Below are 21,057 nucleotides of genomic sequence, written 5' to 3'. Positions count from 1 at the left end.
ATAATAGAGTTATCAGTAAGTTCAAGGGCCAATTTGGTTAAACCATCAGCACAAGAGTTGCTCTCTCTATACACATGAGACACCATCAATGTTACCTTTGATCCATAAAGAAAGAGGAGGGGGCCAAAAGACCTCCTTGATGGTAGGTTCTTTAGGAGGATGGATATCCACTTTTAAGTATTTGAGAATGATAAACTCAATCATTGTAATTGTTAAGGTTAGCTTAGTCTTGTTACCAGTAAGAGAAGCATTAAAGATGATGACGTTAATGGCAGCTTTCCAATGAATGTGTCTGAAATCTGGTGTGATTTCTTGCATACCATATAGTATTGAAAATGTTAACGAGGCAAGCTAGAATCACCAAACATCCATATATCTTCTAAAGAGGAACATTGTAGAGTCTTGTTTAGAATAGTGGCCAGCCAAGACCAGATTTTAAAAGCAAAACCACATTCAAATTAAAAAAGAGGTGGAAAGATGCAGTTGTTACAAATATAGGGTAAGTTGCAGCCCCTCACCATCAGATTATCATCAGTTGGTAATTTTTTATGCATTATTCTCCAAAGCATCATGGATTTTTAGGGTGGAATATCAACATGCCAAATGGTTTTGGCCCAAAAATATCCTTGACCTTGAGAATCTTTAAACTTGTATGCATTTTTTAGAGATAATGCATCAAAATCTGAAGGGTACCAAATTAATTTGTCCTCTCTATGATCAGAAGGCAATATGACTTTTTGAACCATATTTGATAACTTTCAAGGGTACATTTTTTAAGAATGAAGAGATTCTTTTATTCATGTTCCCTTGAATGGGATCTCCAAATCCAACCACATTTTATTTAATCATAAGATTCGAACATGAGACATAGGTTAAGATATCTGAGTTTAATTCCACTCAGACGAATTTAATATAATGTTGGTTTTCAGTTGCCTGTTATGAAAGGCTAGATAGGAAATAACAAAAATAATAATGAAAGGTTAACAAACAAGAATGATCTCAAATTATAATTATTATAAGTTCGAATGATCAATTTCAAGAGCTGAAGGGACACATATATATGCTACGTCAATGTTCAATATTGATATTTAATATTAATATAATTTTGATGAAGGATTTTTTATAATAAAATAAATATAAAAATATGTTTAATTGACGTAAAATAGCATGACCTTTTTTACTATATAAAATGATCAAACAATTGTACATTTATAATTATTTGTGAAGGTGAAAAATGATTGAAATTCTCAAGTTTGTTTATACTATGATCCTTTTTGTTTCCATATTTATCATTGTAGCCAATGTTGAAGGCAAGATTATTTTTTGTAATTTTTAATTAATGTTTTTATTTATCTTATACACAATCGTTCACCCCTTTTTAGTAATATTTCTTTATTCTTATTTCACATTGCAGGAAAATGTGTTTCTGATGCCGAGTGCAGTGGACATACGTGTCCCTCTCGAACACACTCTGTAACAATATTAAAGTGCATTAAAGATGAATGTGCATGCATTACGTGTCCCTCTCTAACAATTTTACAGTGCATTAACGATGAATGTGAATGCATTCCTTATGGCTAGCTAGCTCTACTTTTTTAATTTTTACTGTTACCGTTGTTTTGTTGTAATCCTTAGGATATATTTATGTTTTGTGTTTTACATTTGAGTTTGTAAACTTATGAATTGAAATGTTATTGTATTATTTGTTTTTCGCAAAATCAATGTTATGTTTTTATAATGTGAAAATCCAATGTGTATAAGCTTTTTATTTTTAGGCTAAATTGCATTTTTGGTCCCTTAACTATTTAGATAATATCGTTTTGGTCCCTTAATTAAAATTCGATTTATTTTGGTCCTTTAACTTTCTATCTGTTACACATTTTGGTCCTTTACGTTAGTTTTAATTCAAAAATGTTAGAGTTTTTCTATCTTCTTCTCCTCTTTTTCATCTTCATATCATCACCATCAACCTTCAACAACAAAAATCTCAGAAAAATTCCAAAAAAAAATGAAGAAACCCTAACGTTTTTTAATTAAAACTAACGGAAATGATCAAAAGGTGTAATAGAGAGAAAGTTAAGGACCAAAATAAATCGAATTTTAATTAACGGACCAAAGCGATACTACCTAAATAGTTAAGGGACCAAAAATGCAATTTAGTCTTATTTTTACTACGTTTTCTAGTGTTTATATTTAGTTCTATATATATAGCAGCTCAGTTGGTATGGACAATGCATAAAATATGCAAGGTTCGGGGTTCAAACCCCGACCACCACCATATATATTTATATAGTAAGTGTAAAAAGGGGTAAACCTATATTTATGACCCAATCATCAAATCTAACCCTAACTTGAGGATTAGGAGAAGTATGAACACTTGTAGAAACAGGCTCACCAGCAATAAACGGTGGCACAAATGTCCTCATTTATGGTTGTGTCATTGGAGCGGTTATAGTCGAACCGGATGTGGAAGCGGTTACTCCCATTTCCGTCGAAACCGGCATAGCCATGGTTACCCCCAAGGCCGTTGATACACTAGCACCCACTGCAGGGGCGAATGCCCGTGTAAATTGTGCTTGTGATGAGGATTGCGATGATTGTGATGACATAGAAGCAACAATATTGACGGATTTAGTCATTATCTTCAAAGCTTTAGCACTTCTTAAATGCATGCACCAAATGCAAATTTTTCCTTAGAAAAAGTTTACTGAAAATCGTTGCTAATCTTCAGAAAACCGTTTTCACAAGAAAGGTTTTTAGAAAACAAGTTTTGAAAAAGTTTTGGAAGATTATGGCAATTTCTTCCAAAGAGTTTTTTGTTTGAAAAAAGTGCAATCGAAATTTCTTCCAAAAGTTTTTAAAAATGATGCACAAACAAGGTCCCATTGGGTGTGCCAATTTGTTTACCGGTTTTTTGGTAAACTACGGGGGCTGGTTTTGGTTATTACGAGCAGGATCAAATCAGAAATCCTAGAACATGTTGTGCATTTGTTTATCAAGCGTTCGTTGAGTTCATAGGCTGCTTTGCGAACAGGACGAGACTGTATGGCGTCTTTCCACAGAAAAAGAGTTTTTAAAAGCAAAGTAAAGGCATTAAATTTAAAATTGCAGAAACTTAAAGGAAAAATAAAGTACGATGCATTAAAAATAAAGGTGGTTCGACAAATCATTTACATACATTCTTTATGACTCGTTTCTTTTGCGCTGGTACTTCGAGTGTTTTAGAATTCTGTATAGGTGATTTGCGACCCGTTTTCCCTATGGAAAACTACTATTTATATATAGAAAAATAACTGTAAAAAGTATAATCCCACGATCAGCACTTCTTCCATGTAGACAACTGCTTGTCTCCCAGTTATCCATTGAGAAAACTGCTTCTCTTTGAAATTCAAATCTTCCCGCCTCACCAGAAGTTGCTTGACTTCGACGGTTTTGCATTCCTGACTCGTGTCTTGCCGAACCTTAAGGCTTTTAGACCTTTTCATACTAAGTTCAACATCATGACGAAACTCGTTAAGTCGAAGAAAAGACTTTGATTCCTGCAAGAATAAAAGTCAACTAATATTGACCACATTAAATGAGGCTCGTGAAATTACCAACTAACAGCTTCAAACTATTTTTCTTTCTTTGGTACATTGCATTAAAATATTCTTTTTCATTGGTCCATTGCATCAACTATTCTTTATTTATTTTTTCTTGGTTCATTGCTTCAAACTATTATGTTATATGATTATAAAAAACCTTATTTCACTTTAAAAAATGCTATTATATATGTAAAAGAAACTCTTATATTTAAATTTATATATATAGTTAATAATAAAAATAAACTAATACGTGCATATATCTTTATATCGTGTTTGTTACATTTTTTTAATATTTAAATTTATTTTTATCTATTTCTTTTTTTTTTAAGTCAGGGGAAAGGACAAGTATCAAGAGGAAACAACGGTATCCCAACTAGGTTGACATCCAGCGAAACCTCCATCCTATGCCGTCAAACTAAAAAAAAGATTTTATAAAAATAAGGGGAAAATAATATATACACAAGAGGGGGACTAGACCAAAGCCCTCAAAAGCTGAAAATATAAGAAAATGAAAAAGAAAAAGGCAACAATTCCTGTTAAACTTTTAGCACGAATCCTTGGAATTGCATAAAGTCAACTTCACCAGCAACATGGCTTTCATTTTCATCAAATCAACCAAAATCATTAACAAACATTCGGAATCATTTCGACGCCGCAAAAATAAAAGGTTCCGCAATAATAATTAACAATGGTTTAAGAGACAGAAAGCAACTCTTATCTATTTGTTACACGTGTTATTTGTATTTAAAATTGAGAATATTTTTGGAAAGTGTAAAAGTCAGTCCAAAATAGCTGAAATGAGTTATTTTTATATATATATATAGTATAGATTATTATTACTACTACTATTAATTATTAATAAATCTATGAAAAATTTAATACAATTACCTTTTTATTTTTTCTGCATGACTTATCCCTTAAGAGAGTCCTTCTAGAAACTTTAAAAGTTCTTAGTTGACCCTAATTATTAGAGGGGATTTAAAAATTAGTTTTGAACCTACAATAGATGTGTCTCGATTAATATCCTACAAAATTTCTTAGTTGACCAATAGACTAGAATGTATTTTATTTCTAATAAATTTTAATATATTTTTTAATTTACTACAATTTTTTAAATATTAAATAGAGACGCACATGCTTAAAAGAGATCGGTGAAAAATTACGACATATCAAAACAACCTAGGCAAACTCAAGATTTGGTGCTTTAATGGCTACTTCAAAGAATGACGTAATGTGCTCAAAGATACAACCACCGGTAACACGATCAGCGTAAGTTTCTTTCATCATTACTTATTATCAATTTAAGAATTATAGATATTTTACTACTCTAACATGTAATTGAAAAAATGTAAAGTGAATAAGTGATGAGTCTAAATCATTAGTTATAATATATTATTTTTTGGGGTGTTCAATTCAAAATGGTCCAAATATTAAGATTGAAAGAAAAAAAACCACATAATTAGAATATCATTCAATGTGTTTGAATGTCATTTTATGAAAACCTCTTAGATTGAATCAAATTTTAGATCACTTTATCAAAATCAAATCAAACCGAACTAAATCATAAGTAAATTCTAATACTTTTTTTTGTTAGTATATTACATTAATCTATTGTTTTTTTGTCAAAAAAAATTAGTCTATTGTTTGTTTGTTTTTAATTTCTTTTAAAACAATTATTATTAGTTTTATTTAATTTACATTTTTACTGATTCATATATTTCAAACATAATAGATCATTATAATTTTCATAACATACTAATATTAATTTCTAATAAATTTTCTATCAAACTTATTATTTTATTAGGATTTTTTTTATTAGGATTGTGTAGTATTAATAAAAAATATTTACAATTGTATTTTGAATAGTTAAAATTTCATCCAAATAAATCTGCATTCAGTTGGATTGGATCAAATCATTTTTAAAATTGTGATTCAAACTAAATCAAACCACACATGACTTTTATTTGGATCGGATTATTTGTACCTCAAAAGTACTGATCCAAACTACACCGCGCCTACAACCACTTAATTCACAAACAAACAATGATGTACAAAAATATACTTTGGAAAAACAAATTTGATACAATAGTTAATATATAAAACATGATTCTCACAAATGATAGATATGAAAATATAGTATTTTTTTCTTTAAAGTCAAATTCTTTTTTTGACAAAATTTATTTAAAGTCAATAATATAAATGATGTTCAGGGCCATATACGATAAATTTATGTCATATTATTATTTTTATTTTATTATATTCCAAAAACTAAATAACTAGTTATATAATGTAGGCTACCAATTATTATAAGCATTAAGCACTAAAGAAATAATAAGTAACTATTATTTTACAATGAGCTATTATAAAAAGTTCAAACAATAAATAAATGTTTTTTTTTCCTTAAAAAAAAAATATAATTTTTTTTACTACAATAATATGTATTTTTTTTTATAAAAGTTCTTATATGATTGTATCGTTAGGTAAAATATAGATAAATGATATTTGAACATCCATTTGATGACAATTTGATGTCACATTATTTTTTACTTTATATCTCTATTGCTTTAGTTTTCGTGCTAATACTACTTTTTCTTTGTAAATTATGGTTGTAAAATAAGTTGTCACCAAATTGGTTGTTCAAATAACACTCCTCAAAATATAATATATCTCTTCAATTTTATTGAATATTTTATAGCTCAACAAAGACTATATTAATTTCCCTTAAAATATGATATTTAAATTATAAATCAATACAAATTTTAATCCTATGAAAATATTCCCTAATTTTGATATAAATTAATATTAAGCATAATCAAACCACCCTAAAATTCATGGTCAAACATTGTTCAACGCAGGATGATATTTTAATAAATGTTCAAACATGTAACCAAAAAAAACATGTTGAAACATTGAACTATATAAAATGATTATATTTGCATCTTTTAAAAAATAATTATATTTACTAAAATTCATCAATAAATATTTTAAGTATGTATTATTATAATAAACATGTTCAACGCAGGATAATATTTTTTGTAAAAAAAATGCAGTGATAATAATACAGTTAATCTACAAATTAAGAAATTTTATAATTAAATAAAGAATTCAAGTGTGTTTGAATAAAATGACACGAGTCTCTTTTAACTTAACCAAATTTTAAATTAAAGTTAGGACTTGGACATACAACAATATTAAAACTCTTTCTCCTCAAAATATCGGGTTGAAAAGACTCGAATGATTAGTCTATGTCGTTTGGATAAAATACCAGGTTTAAAAGAAAAAATATATATTCTTTCTCTCACTCAGAATATAATCCTTTTCTCATACAATTTTCCTCATTTTGTTGTTTTAAAAAAAAACTCTCCAACTTTCCCATCTTTCTTGTTCCATTTTTCTTGTGCTACTCTCTTCCTCCATTAGCATCAATGGAGGTTTATCCTAAGAAAAAAGCATCGATCGAGGCATTAAAAGAGTTGTAAGTGTTCTCTCTTGCGTTTTGAAACAATGTAAACAAACTTCATGTATTCTTTTTCACTTTCATGCGTTTTCCATTTTTTTTTTCTTTTGATGTTGTTTCTTTTCATTCCCCTGTTATATTATTTGTTGTTGTTTTTGGGCATGCAATATCTTCATTCGTAATAGTGAATGTTTAATATGTATTAATGCAAAATGAATTTGTAAGATGCCTTTTGAAACATAATAAAACTCAAAAGAACTGTAACAAAAATACATTGCAGCATGATACTACTAGAGAGTAAATGATATTAGGCCTTGTAAGCAAAGGATTGTTCATTCATTTTAGAATTTATACAAATTTATGCTAGAATACATCCTGAATGAAATTTAATTTAAATGTGTAGTCATAGGTGTTGGAGCAATACATCACAAACTTTTGCTTGCTTAGTACATCTTTGAGTTTATGTTTTTTTTTTTTTTTTTTTTTTTGAGGCTACTTTGAATGATTGCGGGTATTTTACTCAACAACCCATGAAAATTAGTCACATAAGTAAATTTACAAATGGTATCCACAAACTAACTTTTACTTCACCTACACAAAATTGTTTATGTAACTAATTTTAATTGGATGATAGGTAAATTACTCACAATTTTTCAAAGGTAACCTATAAAAATTGACCAATATGAATGTAAGTATTTTGCCATTCCTCTTAAAAAAAAAAAGGTATTTTTCCATTCATTATTGGCTATTCTTTTCCATAAACACTACATTTTATTTTCTTTTGACTAAGATAAATATTTTACTTAACCGAGTCAACTTCCTTATTTTCATCCAATCCCAAATCATTTATTTTAATGAAAATCATTTGGTCAAACCAATTCTCATTAAGTTGTATGGAGAGACTAAATTAAATCTTATTCACTTTTTTTTTACTCTACTACTTGCTTACATTTTTAAAACGATATTTTTGACATTAGCATCGGTCGGGTCCATCAGTTATTTTGGTCTCAAAATCAAAAACCAAAAACCAAATTAATTTAGGTGAGTTCAGTTTGGTTTTGAACCGAATCAGACAAGATACATTTTTCAATTTGGTTAGGTTTAAATTTTTTTATTTTGTTGGCCCGTACGTATTGCACACTCAAACTCAAACACAAATATCCTTGTTCCTTTGTCAAACTTATCCACAGAATCACTATAAAATAAAATCCTTTATTTATTATTTTGTAAAAAAAAAAAATCCGAGTAATCATAGAAACATAGGGTTTCTTTTGAATTGTTAATATTACGATGATGATCCATCATGCAAAAGGTTTGATTTTTATTCATATCTATTCTTTAATATCTTTTTATTGTAATTAGGTCATAATGCAAGTCATAATGCAACTATATGTTTTACGTGGTTAATTTTATTTACTGTGTAGGTCAAGGAAAAAGAAGAATGCTGCAAGTGGAGATAACTCAGAATCTGGAGCTGCAGGTACCTTTTCAATTATCATGCTCTATGAGATTGTAGCATATAAATGTATTTATATTGTTTCCACATTTTTTAATTTACTATGTTTAGAATGAGAAATGTTTGTATATTACGAATGCGAAACACATGACCAAACTTGTTCATTTCCATCCAAGTCAAAGTTTAAAAACCAATTGCATATAGCCACATTTTCATTCTTTAGTTTCGTGTAAGTGTTTCTCGATCTTCGTAAGGAATAGCGTAGCTGTTAGTATAATATATATTTGCACCAATGCGTGCATTCATTCACTTTGACAATTTGTAGCTTGGAAATTATCGTCATGGAATGAGTATCGGGATGTGAGAAAAATGTTTCTGATGCGTTACCAAACGAAAACTTATTGTGTATGTTTGGATCGAAGCGTGCTTTGGAAACATAAACCCTAACAACCCTAAATTCAATTGTCTATTTATTTATTCATTTATGATTAATGGATAATGTTTGAACATAATTTTCTGGGGATTTTGTGAGTTAGGTCAAGGAGCGGGTGAAGCGAAAAGGGCTCTGTATCATTGCAATTACTGTAATATCGATATTACAGGACAAATCCGGATTAAGTGTGCCGTGTGCCCAGATTTTGACTTATGTGTTGAGTGCTTTTCTGTTGGAGCTGAGCTGACACCCCACAAAAGCAATCATGCTTACAGGGTCATGGTCAGTAACCATTACTTTCAAATGTTTTCCTTTGATGTCTTGTTAAACTTAACATTTTGATCGATAGAAAGGTTATGCGACAATTATCCTGCATAAATGCTTGTGAATCTGCCAAATCGCCGTTGATATAATTGCATTACCACTGGTTTCGGCAACATTGTTGTTTGTTATTATTGTGTTGTTTCTCTATATCAGTTTTTTAATATGGTTCCCTATTGACAGGATAATTTGTCTTTCCCTCTCATTTGCCCCGACTGGAACGCGGATGAAGAAATTTTGCTTCTAGAGGTACTTGGTTTAAAGTCGATGCGACTAATGGTGGAATATGATAAATCATTATATTTGGTGTTGAAGAAGAAATATCTTATTAATATCTAACTTTTCTACCAATAATTTTTTTGGTTGTAGGGACTTGAAATGTATGGCATGAATAACTGGGAAGAAGTTGCTGAGCATGTTGGAACAAAGAACAAAGAGGCATGCACTGAACACTATAGGATTGTGTACTTGGACTCTCCATGCTTCCCTCTTCCGGTATGAGATGCTTCAAATGAAGCTGAAATCAGTGTTTCTTATCATATTCGTTCGTATAAATGTATTTTAAATGCTAATCGTTCTTATTTACTAGGATATGTCTCATGTTGTTGGAAAAAGCAGAGAAGAACTTCTTGCCATGGGGAAAGGGCAGGGTGATGACAAGAAAGGTTTGTCACAAATCACAATACTGAACATCACATGCATTAATTTTTGTAGTTTTTAGTTTTTGTGAAAAAGTGATTTCATTACATAACATACTGTTATAAATCATGCATGTCTCATTTATCATTCTTTCAGATAGATTTAGGGAATTGATGTATTTAGAATCATCTATGACTTCCAATGTGAATTATCATTTTCTTTCGATATCTATCGTTTATATATTATAGGATCGGATTCTGGGCCCTCACGTCAAGACACATGCTGCAGGTGGAACTAACAAAAAGGCATCCAATAGAGGCCGGGGAAAAGGTGTGAATTTTATATTTGGTCCTAAATCCCAATTGACATTACACAATATTGATTCTTTGAGGAAACTTATATCATATCATGACATTACATTCTGTATTTAACCATAGTTCTTTTGTCATTGACAGACTCCTTAAGAAATTCTGGAGGAAATAAGCCAAAATCCTCAAGAAATGACGACCCTTCTTTGGTTGAAGCTAGTGGTTATAACCCGAAAAGGCAGGAATTTGATATTGAGTATGATAACGATGCTGAGCAATTACTCGCTGATATGGAGTTTAACGACTCTGACACTGCGGAAGAGATAGAGATCAAACTTCGTGTGATACGTATCTATAATAAAAGGTAAACAACCATTTTAGTTTTGTTGGTTTCTTTTCTTGTGTCATCCACACTCAAATTCATAAAAAATAATGTTATTTGTTGCATAGTATTGCTCACGTTCGTATCTTTGAATTGAAAAATATTGAAGGCTTGATGAAAGAGAGCGCAGGAAGAAATTCATACTTGAAAGGAATTTGCTATATGCAAATCCATTTGAGAAGGATTTAACACCAGAGGAAAAGGCAATATGTCGTCAATATGATGTGTTCATGCGCTTTCATACTAAGGAAGCGCACAATGAATTGCTTAGAACCATTATCTCTGAACACAGAACTAAGAAAAGAATTCAAGAGCTTAAGGTTTGATTCATGGATGACATTCAATTGTTATGGACATTCACTTTTTTCACTGCATGGAAAATAGAACAGTTATCTCTGACATTTGTTAAACATGATCGCAGGAAGCTCGTGCTGCTGGAAAAAAGAGAAGAACTGAAGTTGAAGAAAGTGCCCTTAGGGCAAGAGAAAGTGCTTATGTGGTCCCGAACAATCGCGGGGTTCCAAATGCCTTGATGTCTGCGGACTCTGCTGATCCCAGACCTGCAGGGCGAGCTACTTCAAGTTATGTCAATGAAATGGATGCTGCAGGAGCGAATTTACTTTCTGAAGCTGTAAGAATCTTTTTCTTATGTCAAGTTTGCATTTTAAATCTGCACATTGCTTCTTATATTTTTGTTTTCTGAAACCGTCGGCTGTAATGTTTTGTCAGGAGAAATGTATGTGCTGCGAGTTAGGGTTGCCTCCAACTGTGTATCTGAAGATGCAAGAGGAGCTGTCAGTACAAATGATTGCTGGAAACGTCTCTTCAAAATCTGATGCTCATCGGATGTTCCAGCTGGATACCATGAAAGTTGACATGGTGTATGATATGCTCATTAAGAAGGGATTTGGTTCACCCTGAGACCTCTCTTAATCTATTATTATGTTCTAGAACCCCATAATTATAATCAAAATAAAATCTAGTTATAGTTCAAACTATAAACAATTCTAGAAATTTTGAAGTGATATATTTTCATGCATCGTGGAGTATTTGAATTTCATAGGGAAATTAAAGACTTGTTGCTTTTATGAATAAAATGACTTATTTGCTAAGATATTGTTTTTGGGGGACCATTACCCTTGAAAATTCGTTGCACATTAGTTGCTTTTTTAATTGTTTTACTCAAGTGTTTGGTAGAAGTTACTCTTGAAAATTTCATGCATAAGGTGTTTATACTTTACAATCATTTTCAAACCATGTTGGTTTGCATGAAGGCAAGTTTTCTTGAAGGGTGCCAATTTATCTCATGATGATAGCAATGATATAGAATATTTTATGTTTTTCTCTTTATGTGTTGCACGATTATCATGAGACTATGCATACTAGTTTGGTTGCATATGGTTAAAATTGAGGCTAGGCAAGGTTGGGTGTTGGGAATCATGTGATTTAGTCATGGAGTGGCAATAGGGGATTGAGGTTAAAGATTAGAAGATTCTTGGAAGTGAAATGAGAAATGATGTTTATCATTGCCACCATGATAGTTTAACAATATTATAATAGAGTGGTGTAGGTCAATGTCATAGCACGTGCAGTCGCATGTAGATGTGTGTACATGGGTTGGGTAAAACCGTAAAACCTGTCAAATTGTGTGGATCGATCCAATTTGACAATTTGAATTCAGTAAATTTGGTATCGATGATTTACTAACTTGCAAAACCAGTTAACAATTTGGAGTAATGGGTTTACCATGGACCGAACCCTCATAAACCCGTCAAACTGTAGAAAAGAGGTTGGTAAAAGCCAATTAATTTACCAAGCTCATCCCAAAAATTTACATTTGACCCAACCCTACCCAATGATACAAATGTGATTTTAAAATTAGATTCAAACAAGAGTTCTCTACATGGTTTAATTTTTGGTTTAGGCCGATATCGAACCCTAGTTAATGGGGGCGGAAAACAAACAACGATAATCCTCCAATGACCCTATCTCAGAGGTTGGTGGAGCTCAGACATCGACCATATTTGACCACCACCACTTCACCAACACATCTTTTTATTATATTTATATTTATTAAAATAAATAGTCTTTTTTTTTCTTTCTAAAAAAGTTAACAGGTTTTAGTATAATATTAAAATACCATTGACCATCATTGTTGACTCACATTAAAAATATTTGTTTCTTTTTTAATTTTTTTTTCTTTTAGTTTTAAACATGTTAATAATATTTAAGTTAAATTCATTTTTTTTCAATTTTTTCCATATTTTTTTTCCAGTTTGATTATTTATATATTATTATCAATATTATACCAAAAATATTACTTATATTAATTTTACAAATAAAATAGTTACACTTTATGCATTGAATTTAGACCGTAATTTTAATTGATCTATTGAATTCAAAAAAAAAAATAACTGCATGGATTGTGATCCGTTCATAATATAAAATGGATGGATTGAATCCAACCATTAACTAATTTTTTGTTGGTTGGATTGTATGGATGAATTAGTGCGAGAATAGATGAATCGAATTGTCAACCCGATCTTTTTTTTTGAACAAAATTGTCACCCCGACTTAATAAAAGATTTGAATAGTATGATACATATGATCTATTTTCATTATGTGACAGATGAATAATGTTGAATGTTACAATCTCTGAGATTGCTTCTCAAACCACGAAAGCCTGTTTACCACTTCTTGTTTGGCCATGAGATTGAGGGGGAGTCTCACTAGATTGGATCATTTCATTGAGTTAAGAGCAACCACAAGTGAGATTGAACACCACATCTTAATCCAAAACCTTAATGAAAATACTTCATGAGTCCTTTCACTTATATGTTGCTTAACCTCAATTCTTTCATCCAATGTGGGACTTTAACTCACTTGACACATCACAACATCTCTTCATCAAGTGTGAGACTCTTTGCATCTTTTCATCCAACACTAGGAATATCTCCTGCTCCCCAAGAAATTTGAAATGGGCTAGGGCCATTTTTGGTTCAGGATGGGGAGTGGTTGTCGGACCATTAGGGGTACCCTTTCTTGGTTGGATCATCAATTGGGATAAAAGCAACCACATAAGTGAGTTGAACACTTGATATTCTTCAAATATCTTAAGACGTTAAGTATACGAGTTCTCTCACTTAAGACGTTATATATAAGACGTTATATTTGCGTCTTTGGTCCAAGATCAAGAATCAGTCCCACTTCCCCGTACCCCCACTAAGTCTAATCAGACTCTAATATTGACGTTCTGCCATGAAGGGGAGTCTCACTAGATCACATCATCACATTGGATTAAGAGAATCAACACAAGTGAGTTGGACACCATATTTTCTCTCAAAACTTTAAGGTATTAGGTAAATGCATCCTCTTACTTATATATTGCTTAAATTCTACGATTCTATCCAATGTTGGATTTTAACTCACACTTGAAACATCACAAAATAAAAACCTTAAATAGTGGTACTAGAGTCTGGTTCCACTTGGTGCGTACTTTGGGGCAAAAGTTGTTTCTGATGTTGGATCAAAGACATGGAGAGTCTCACACTTGAAGGAGAGAGTGTTGCGATGTGTCATGTGAATTAAACTCCTATATTGGATAAAAGAGTAGAATTTGAGTAATATATAATTGAGAGGTCCCATGTACCTAATTCCTTAATGTTTTGGAAGAGTTCACCAAATGTGGTTCTTTTTTGAAAAATCAAATGCGGCTACCTTGTCTGCACAAATGTTGCCTTCTCTATAGTTATGAAATCCAATTTGAGAACACAAATGTTGCCTTCTCTAATCGGTTTTTTATTCTCCACGGAATAGATTGAGAGAAGTCTTAAAAGTCTTCACCACAAGCAAGAATCACATTCCAACTTCCAACTAAGTACCAACCTTTATCAAGATAAACTACAATTGCTATCGTAGCAGCTGTTTATTTTTTATTTTTTGAGTAAGTAGCAGCTTAAAAAACAATTGCATTCTAAATGAAAAAAGAAATGCAGTCAACAATCACAAAGAAAAACTTTCAACAACGTGAACTTTATCTGAATATCGTGAAGGAGTTATTTTAAAATATGTATTTTTTAAATCAAATAACATGAGTAAAAGGATTACAATAACAAATTGAATTATTACGGTTTGCAAGATAATTAAGTATTTAAATTAACAGAATAAAATAACATGAGTAAAAGGATTACAATAACAAATTGAATTATTACGGTTTGCAAGATAATTAAGTATTTAAATTAACAGAATAAAATAACATGAGGGAAAAGGTAAATAACAGTATTTGATTATAATAAATTTGAAGGAATATAAAGATAATGGCCATGGAGGTCCAACCAACAATGTCAATCAAGATTTATAACTAACATGACTGTTGGGTAAATTATTACATTTATTCATCTAGGGTTATAGGAGGTCGTATGTCTTTTGTTTGCCAAAATCAAATTAATAGCAATTTAAGAAGTGTAACCTCCATCAATAGCTATAACTTGTCCAGTGATGTATGATGCAGCAGGAAGACAAAGAAAGGCAACTAGTGATGATATCTCTTTAGGCTCTCCCATACGACCCATAGGTGTTTGAGACACTACACCATCTACAGTTTCAACCCCTTCATCATCATTCTGTAAGAAGTTACTCCCTCCGTTTCAAAATATAAACAAAATTCACTTTTTAGGTTCATTCATTTAATGATGGATGTGGTCCATATTATGAACCACATACATCATTAAATGAATGAACCTAAAAAATGAATTTTGCTTATATTTTGAAACGGAGGGAGTAATTGTATTGTAAACATTAATACCATTATTTTCATAAGTGATATTTATCCACAATTCTCATAAGACAATAGATTAGTCAATTGGGATTTTCAAGTAACACTCCTCCAAACACACAGTCCATAGTTTGAAAATAAAATCTCAGAATCGACCTTGAAATATTTTTTTTTTGTACGAAATGGCAAAGCCATTATAAAATCACACACACAAGTGGAGGTACCGGGGTTCGAACCCCGGTCATGACATCCGACCTAACAATTTCGGCATTTTGCCAGTTGAGCTAGGACTTCTGGATATCGACCTTGAGATTTTATTCCTACAATATTTGCCACATTTGCAAAAAATAGTTTTTGTCAAAAAGAGTATCATTTTTAGGTTTCAATGCAATTTTAGTTATTATTTTTCAATTGTATCCTTTAATGAATGTTATGTGCAATTGTGCATCACTCTAAAGTTATTTTTCTCTCTGCATTTATGATGATGAAAATGCATCAATAGTTTTTTTTTTTTTAATAAAATTGTAATTTTTTTTATTTATGATGATTTTGTTAATACATGTGAAATGATCAAATATGACAAATATTATGGGAAGTAGGAAGTACATAAAAATTTGTTTATTGTTTTGTCAAAAAAAAAATTTGTTTATTGTACTTTTTGTTTCAAAATCATAAACAATCTACTCATAATCAAACTTTAACCCCATCTTTTTGTGTGGAAGGAAGTAATTTAAATGAAACATCCAAACATTTGTTTTTTTATTGTTCTGTTGTTGGCAAATCATGGTCAGGTGTTCATCTTGGTTAGGAATAAGTTGTGAATTGACAAACCACACCTTTTTGTCATGTGGTTGATATCTCATGGAAAGAAAGTAAAAGATTGTCTTGATTTGATTTGGTTAGCTTGTGTGCGTCCAATTTAAAAGAATCGCAACCATGTGATTTTCCGGCAATCATGATTGTCTATAAGGTTTACTTATCACAATGGTTAAACTAATCAAATAGTCATGATTAAGTTTAAATTTCATGGTTTTTCTTATGATTAATATAGGTGGAGAATTCAACCTCTCAAATGTTTAAATTTTGTTTTATCTACTACTTGATTATCTTTATGTTTTTTGGTTTGGTGGCTATGTTTGTTTGGACGTCTAATTCGTAATCCTTGACTATTGTATATTCTCAATCTCTACGTTTCTTGTCTTGTGATTGTGATTTTTTAATATATCACTTTTGATCTTTTAATTTTTTTTTTTTTTTTGACAAAATGATCTTTTAAAAAAAGTTAAAAATCAAAATATAGATTTAACTCTCTAAGAAATTTCTCTCTAAAATTCAACAAGCAAATACATACCCTGATTGATTGCAAGAGTGATGTCTTGACAGGTCCAGGTGCCACAGCATTTGCACGAATATTATCTTTTGCCCATTCCAATGCTAAGTTCTTCGTGAATTGATTCACCGCTCCTGAATTGATTAATTAAATTTGCTTAGATAGTTTAATTTTGTGGAGTGCATCTAATATCAACTTCAAAATAATAGTTTAAAGGTAGACTTAGCTTTTAATTTAAATAATTCAAATAGAACATTATACTTTACCTTTTTCTCTATAATAAAATTTACTATTTTACCAAAAATAGTAAAGAAAAGCACCTTTAAACCATATTTTGGGTTCATATTAAAATAACTTTTTTGTGACATTTTTTATATAAACTAATTTATTGAAAAAGAGTATAGAAATACTCATAACTCACTACAATGAAATAAAATCATACTCTTAAGATAAGATAGGATCAATCCACTCCTCTGAAAAAACAAAGGTTTCATTTCTACGCTCTTACTTAGGGATGTAAATGGATATCCATGGATGCAGATAGTGTGATATCTGTGTCCGTTCCGTTCGATAAATATGAAATCCGTATTCTATCCATATCTGCGCGGATATCCGTTTAGCGGATAATCCATAGATTTTGAGATATCCGCGGGTTTATGCAGATACCATGGATAAGATTTTAAAAAAAAAATTGTTAATTTTTTTCGTTGATATTTAAAAACAAAAGTTCAGCACATGCATTTTCTTTAGCAAAACATAATATACATACATTACAATAACAACAAAGATCATTGACTCAACAAAAACATAAATAAAGTTCCTTATATTTAATAAAAGTAAAGTTGTTTGATTTAACATAAGTATAAACAAATAATCATATTCCACAAAAACAAAGTTTCTTGCTTCAACAATTCCGACCACTTTCACTACCTTTTAAAGGAGCGTAATACAGTTCTTGTGAGCTTAGCTCAGTTGGTACGGACAATGCATAATATATGCAAGGTCTGGGGTTCAAACCTCGACCACCACAAAAAAAAAGGAGTGTAATACAGATTTGAACAGTCGTGTAATAACTAATAACACTCACAACACTAAGGTTTTTTGCTTAGGAAGTTGAAAAGTATTAAGGTTATTTATGTAATTTACAATATTTAATAACGGATATGGATATCTACCGGTGCAGATACCATTAAATCCGCATCTATATCGATTAATTAGTGGATAGTTAAAATATCTGTTTATTTTATACATAAATATCTATTAAGGTATCTGATCCGTGTCCATGGGGGATTTTATCCACGGATATCCACGGGTGCGAATTTTTTTTGCCATCCCTACTCTTACCATGAACCAATATTGCCAAATAAATATTTAACATTATTGCCCCGTGAGTTTAGCTCATTTGATAGGACAATACATAATTTATGCAATGGGTCGAACCGCAAATACCCCACTTTTTCACATTTAATTGTATGAGCTCTAACCACTAGGCTAGTTGACAAAAATAAATATATATTTAGCATTGTTCACCACCTCTTATATGTTTGTCACCTTTCCGTTAAAATGGATATTATTACGTTCCAACTAAATACACCAAGAGAAACACTTGTGTGGACCATGACCAAGAATTTTGGTTTGGTCACACACACAAGATTTTCTCCTTCTCTCTCTTCTTTTCTCTCTTCTACATGTTCTCTCTCTTCTCTCTTCTCTCTTTGTGTTTGACCAAACCAAAATTCTTGGTCTTGGTCCACACAAGATTTTCTCGTACACCAAACCTTTGTGAGTCAAACTAAATAAATCATTTTCTTTTTCCATTCTTCCTTCTCCACAATGAATTACAAAGAAGAACATTGTCCACCTTTTGAAAATTGTAACCTAAAGTATTTCAATTCAACCATTTGAAAATTAATTTCATTCTAACTATTTGAAAATTGATTCCACTTAAAAGAACACAACATTGTGGATAGATATTATGACACACTCAAAGAAGTTTGAAAAAAAATTATACAATAATTGATGATGTGGGATCCACTAAGTGTAGGACTCACTACATAATAATTTTTGTTTATACTGTATCTCTCTAAATAAAATTCTCCATTTGTATTGAAAAATGAAGAAGGTCCGAACTCCCTTCTTTATCTAATTAAATTATCAATTTAGTCTCTAAACTATTGCATTCTCTTCAATCCCTGAAATATATGAATATGCTAAGTATTCCTTAAACTATTATTAATCCGTCAAAGAAGTCTTGAACCCAACATTCACTGCACTCTCTTGCTTTTTAGAGATTTCAGGGACTAATTACAGGGGTATTTTTGTAATTTCACGTTTGTAATTACAGTGATGTGGCAGTAATTAACTGGAGAGGAACCAATTTTTAAGTAATTAAATTTTGGCAGAACAAAATGTCAGGATTAAAGAATACAAGGATCATTTTTTAAATGACCCCTGTTTGCAGTGTCTAAACACACACACACACACATATATATATATATATATATATATATATATATATATATATATATATATATATATATATAAAAGCCTATTTTTTAATCAATGAAACGTACCTTTTGTGGCTCCATAAACGGATAATATGGGAATAGCTTGTAAACCAGCAATGGACGAAGTAAACACTATGCTCCCATATCCAGATTGTTTTAGAAGAGGGTATGCAAGTTGACACAAATGGTAACCAGACACAAAATTTGTACCAATTGTAGTGTTTATATCTTCATCAGTATTATCTATTATTTTCTTCGAGAGGGGTTTCGCAGCATTGTTTACCTAAAATAAAAACAACATAAAATTATATACATGTTTAATTTGAGCACTTAAAAAGGAAAAAAAATACATGGACCGTACTAGAATATTGAGCTTTCCTTGAAAGATAGAAGAAACAGCTTCCATTAGTTTCTTGCGTTCTTCATGAAATAGTATGTCACATACTGATCCTGTTACATTAAACCCCTTACTTCTCCACTCTTCCAAACATTTATTAATATCTTCTTGATTTCGTGCACATACATGCACAGCTGCTCCAAATTCTGCTAACTCTTCCACAATTGCGTACCTAATTCATAATAGAAAAATAAGAAATAACAAGGTATTATCACATCATTTTTTTTTTTTACTAAAAGACTATATTCATTTAATTGGTATACATAAAAAAAAACAGAAATTCAACGTTAGATTAAATGTCGTTAGAACCGTGAAGAATGAACATACGAACAAATGTATACCAACCAAGTAAATAACATAAAACAACAAAATTTTATAAATTAAATCGATTGAAATATTCATGTCGGGATCTAAATAATTGATTTAATTTTTAACCGATTGAATTTGTTAAATAAACATAAAAAATCAAACAACTAAGCACAAAGACAATAAACAAAACGGTGTCCCAATTTGACAACAAAATTATAGAAACCACAATTATTTACATAAAAAAAAGGGAAGAACGATGGTTATGAGAAAGAAAGAATAGAAAATTTTGAGAGAAGCTAACTCAAAAGAAAATTTAATTAGAAATTGATTTGTCTACTAATTTTGTTTTTAAGAGTAAAGATAAGGAAATTACCCAATGCCTCGGGTTCCACCTGTTACTAACGCAGTCATACCATGCAGTGACCATCTTTTATCCTTGAAGCTGCTTAACTTTGTTTCAGCCATTTTTCTTGTTTATGACTACACTTGCAAAAACCAAAATCTGTTATATTCTGTTTTCCTTGATTTTGTTTGTAAAGTAGAAAAAAACTAGCAGACAAATTTGATCTCCTATGTAAAAGTCGTTGTAAGGAACATTGTGGTCATAATGTCGGTCTTATCAGTTATCCACAAATACAATTGGAGATAGGGATCGATTTCCATGTCGACATCAAATCATATATACATTTGAGATTTCAATGACCTTTTAATCTTGATTGGACAATTTAAAAATTTTACTTTTTGTGATTTAAAAAATCCATGAAAATATAGACACCCTTAGATAAAAGTCCATAGAAATAATAGACATCATGAATAGGAGGAGGATTAATTTTATGTGGATACAAGAAACTAAATAGGTGAAAATGCAAAGAATTAGATAGTTTTGAATTTAAAATTTGGTACACAGATAAAGTTCGATCGTTAAATGAGGTAGGTATTAGTGTTGACAAAGACCATAAGAAGCATAATGTGGATGTAAATATGGTAGGAGATCATATCACACCCTTGGTGTAACATGATACATTTAATGTTATTAGTGTTTACGCAACTTAGATTTGGGTTAACAGATTACCTTAAAGTAAAGTTTTAAGAGGAGATCGAATACTTATTTTAGGATGTACTATTAGGAGAATAGACTTTTCTAGAAGGGAACCTAAATG

General features: G+C 30.8%; 2 protein-coding genes and 1 long non-coding RNA gene across 4 annotated transcripts; 2 read left to right on the top strand and 1 right to left on the bottom strand.

Moving 5' to 3' along the window:
* Positions 1-1,190: 1,190 nt before the first annotated feature.
* Positions 1,191-1,746, top strand: LOC146907619 (uncharacterized). Its single transcript, XR_015018729.1, has 2 exons — positions 1,191-1,310; positions 1,415-1,746. It is a non-coding gene; the product is annotated as an uncharacterized LOC146907619 (long non-coding RNA).
* A 762-nt stretch (positions 1,747-2,508) lies between these two features.
* LOC146907618 (transcriptional adapter ADA2b-like) lies at positions 2,509-11,751 on the top strand. Its single transcript, XM_085724912.1, has 12 exons — positions 2,509-2,681; positions 8,466-8,521; positions 9,013-9,212; positions 9,435-9,500; positions 9,621-9,746; positions 9,841-9,916; positions 10,047-10,093; positions 10,139-10,220; positions 10,346-10,562; positions 10,690-10,900; positions 11,002-11,211; positions 11,310-11,751. The coding sequence occupies exons 1-12, from the start codon at positions 2,509-2,511 to the stop codon at positions 11,499-11,501; spliced, it is 1,656 nt and encodes a 551-aa protein (XP_085581038.1). The 3' UTR covers positions 11,502-11,751.
* Positions 11,752-14,837: 3,086 nt separating this feature from the next.
* Positions 14,838-20,543, bottom strand: LOC146907617 (tropinone reductase homolog At5g06060-like). 2 transcript variants are annotated; one of them, XM_085728924.1, is made up of 5 exons: positions 20,271-20,543; positions 19,553-19,760; positions 19,258-19,474; positions 16,706-16,818; positions 14,838-15,202 (listed from the first exon to the last, which is right to left on the bottom strand). In XM_085728924.1, the coding sequence occupies exons 1-5, from the start codon at positions 20,360-20,362 to the stop codon at positions 15,035-15,037; spliced, it is 798 nt and encodes a 265-aa protein (XP_085585050.1). In that variant the 5' UTR covers positions 20,363-20,543; the 3' UTR covers positions 14,838-15,034. The 2 variants fall into 2 exon arrangements, with proteins under 2 accessions (XP_085585050.1, XP_085585051.1); XM_085728925.1 differs by having other exon boundaries at positions 14,838-15,174; positions 20,271-20,508.
* Positions 20,544-21,057: the final 514 nt, after the last annotated feature.

The sequence above is a fragment of the Medicago sativa genome, chromosome 7, assembly GCF_051527215.1.
Source record: "Medicago sativa cultivar Bolivia chromosome 7, Bolivia_mono, whole genome shotgun sequence".
NCBI classification, from domain to species: Eukaryota; Viridiplantae; Streptophyta; class Magnoliopsida; order Fabales; family Fabaceae; genus Medicago; species Medicago sativa.
Note: the sequence above shows the minus strand (reverse complement) of the source record. Positions and strands in the feature narration are given on the sequence as shown.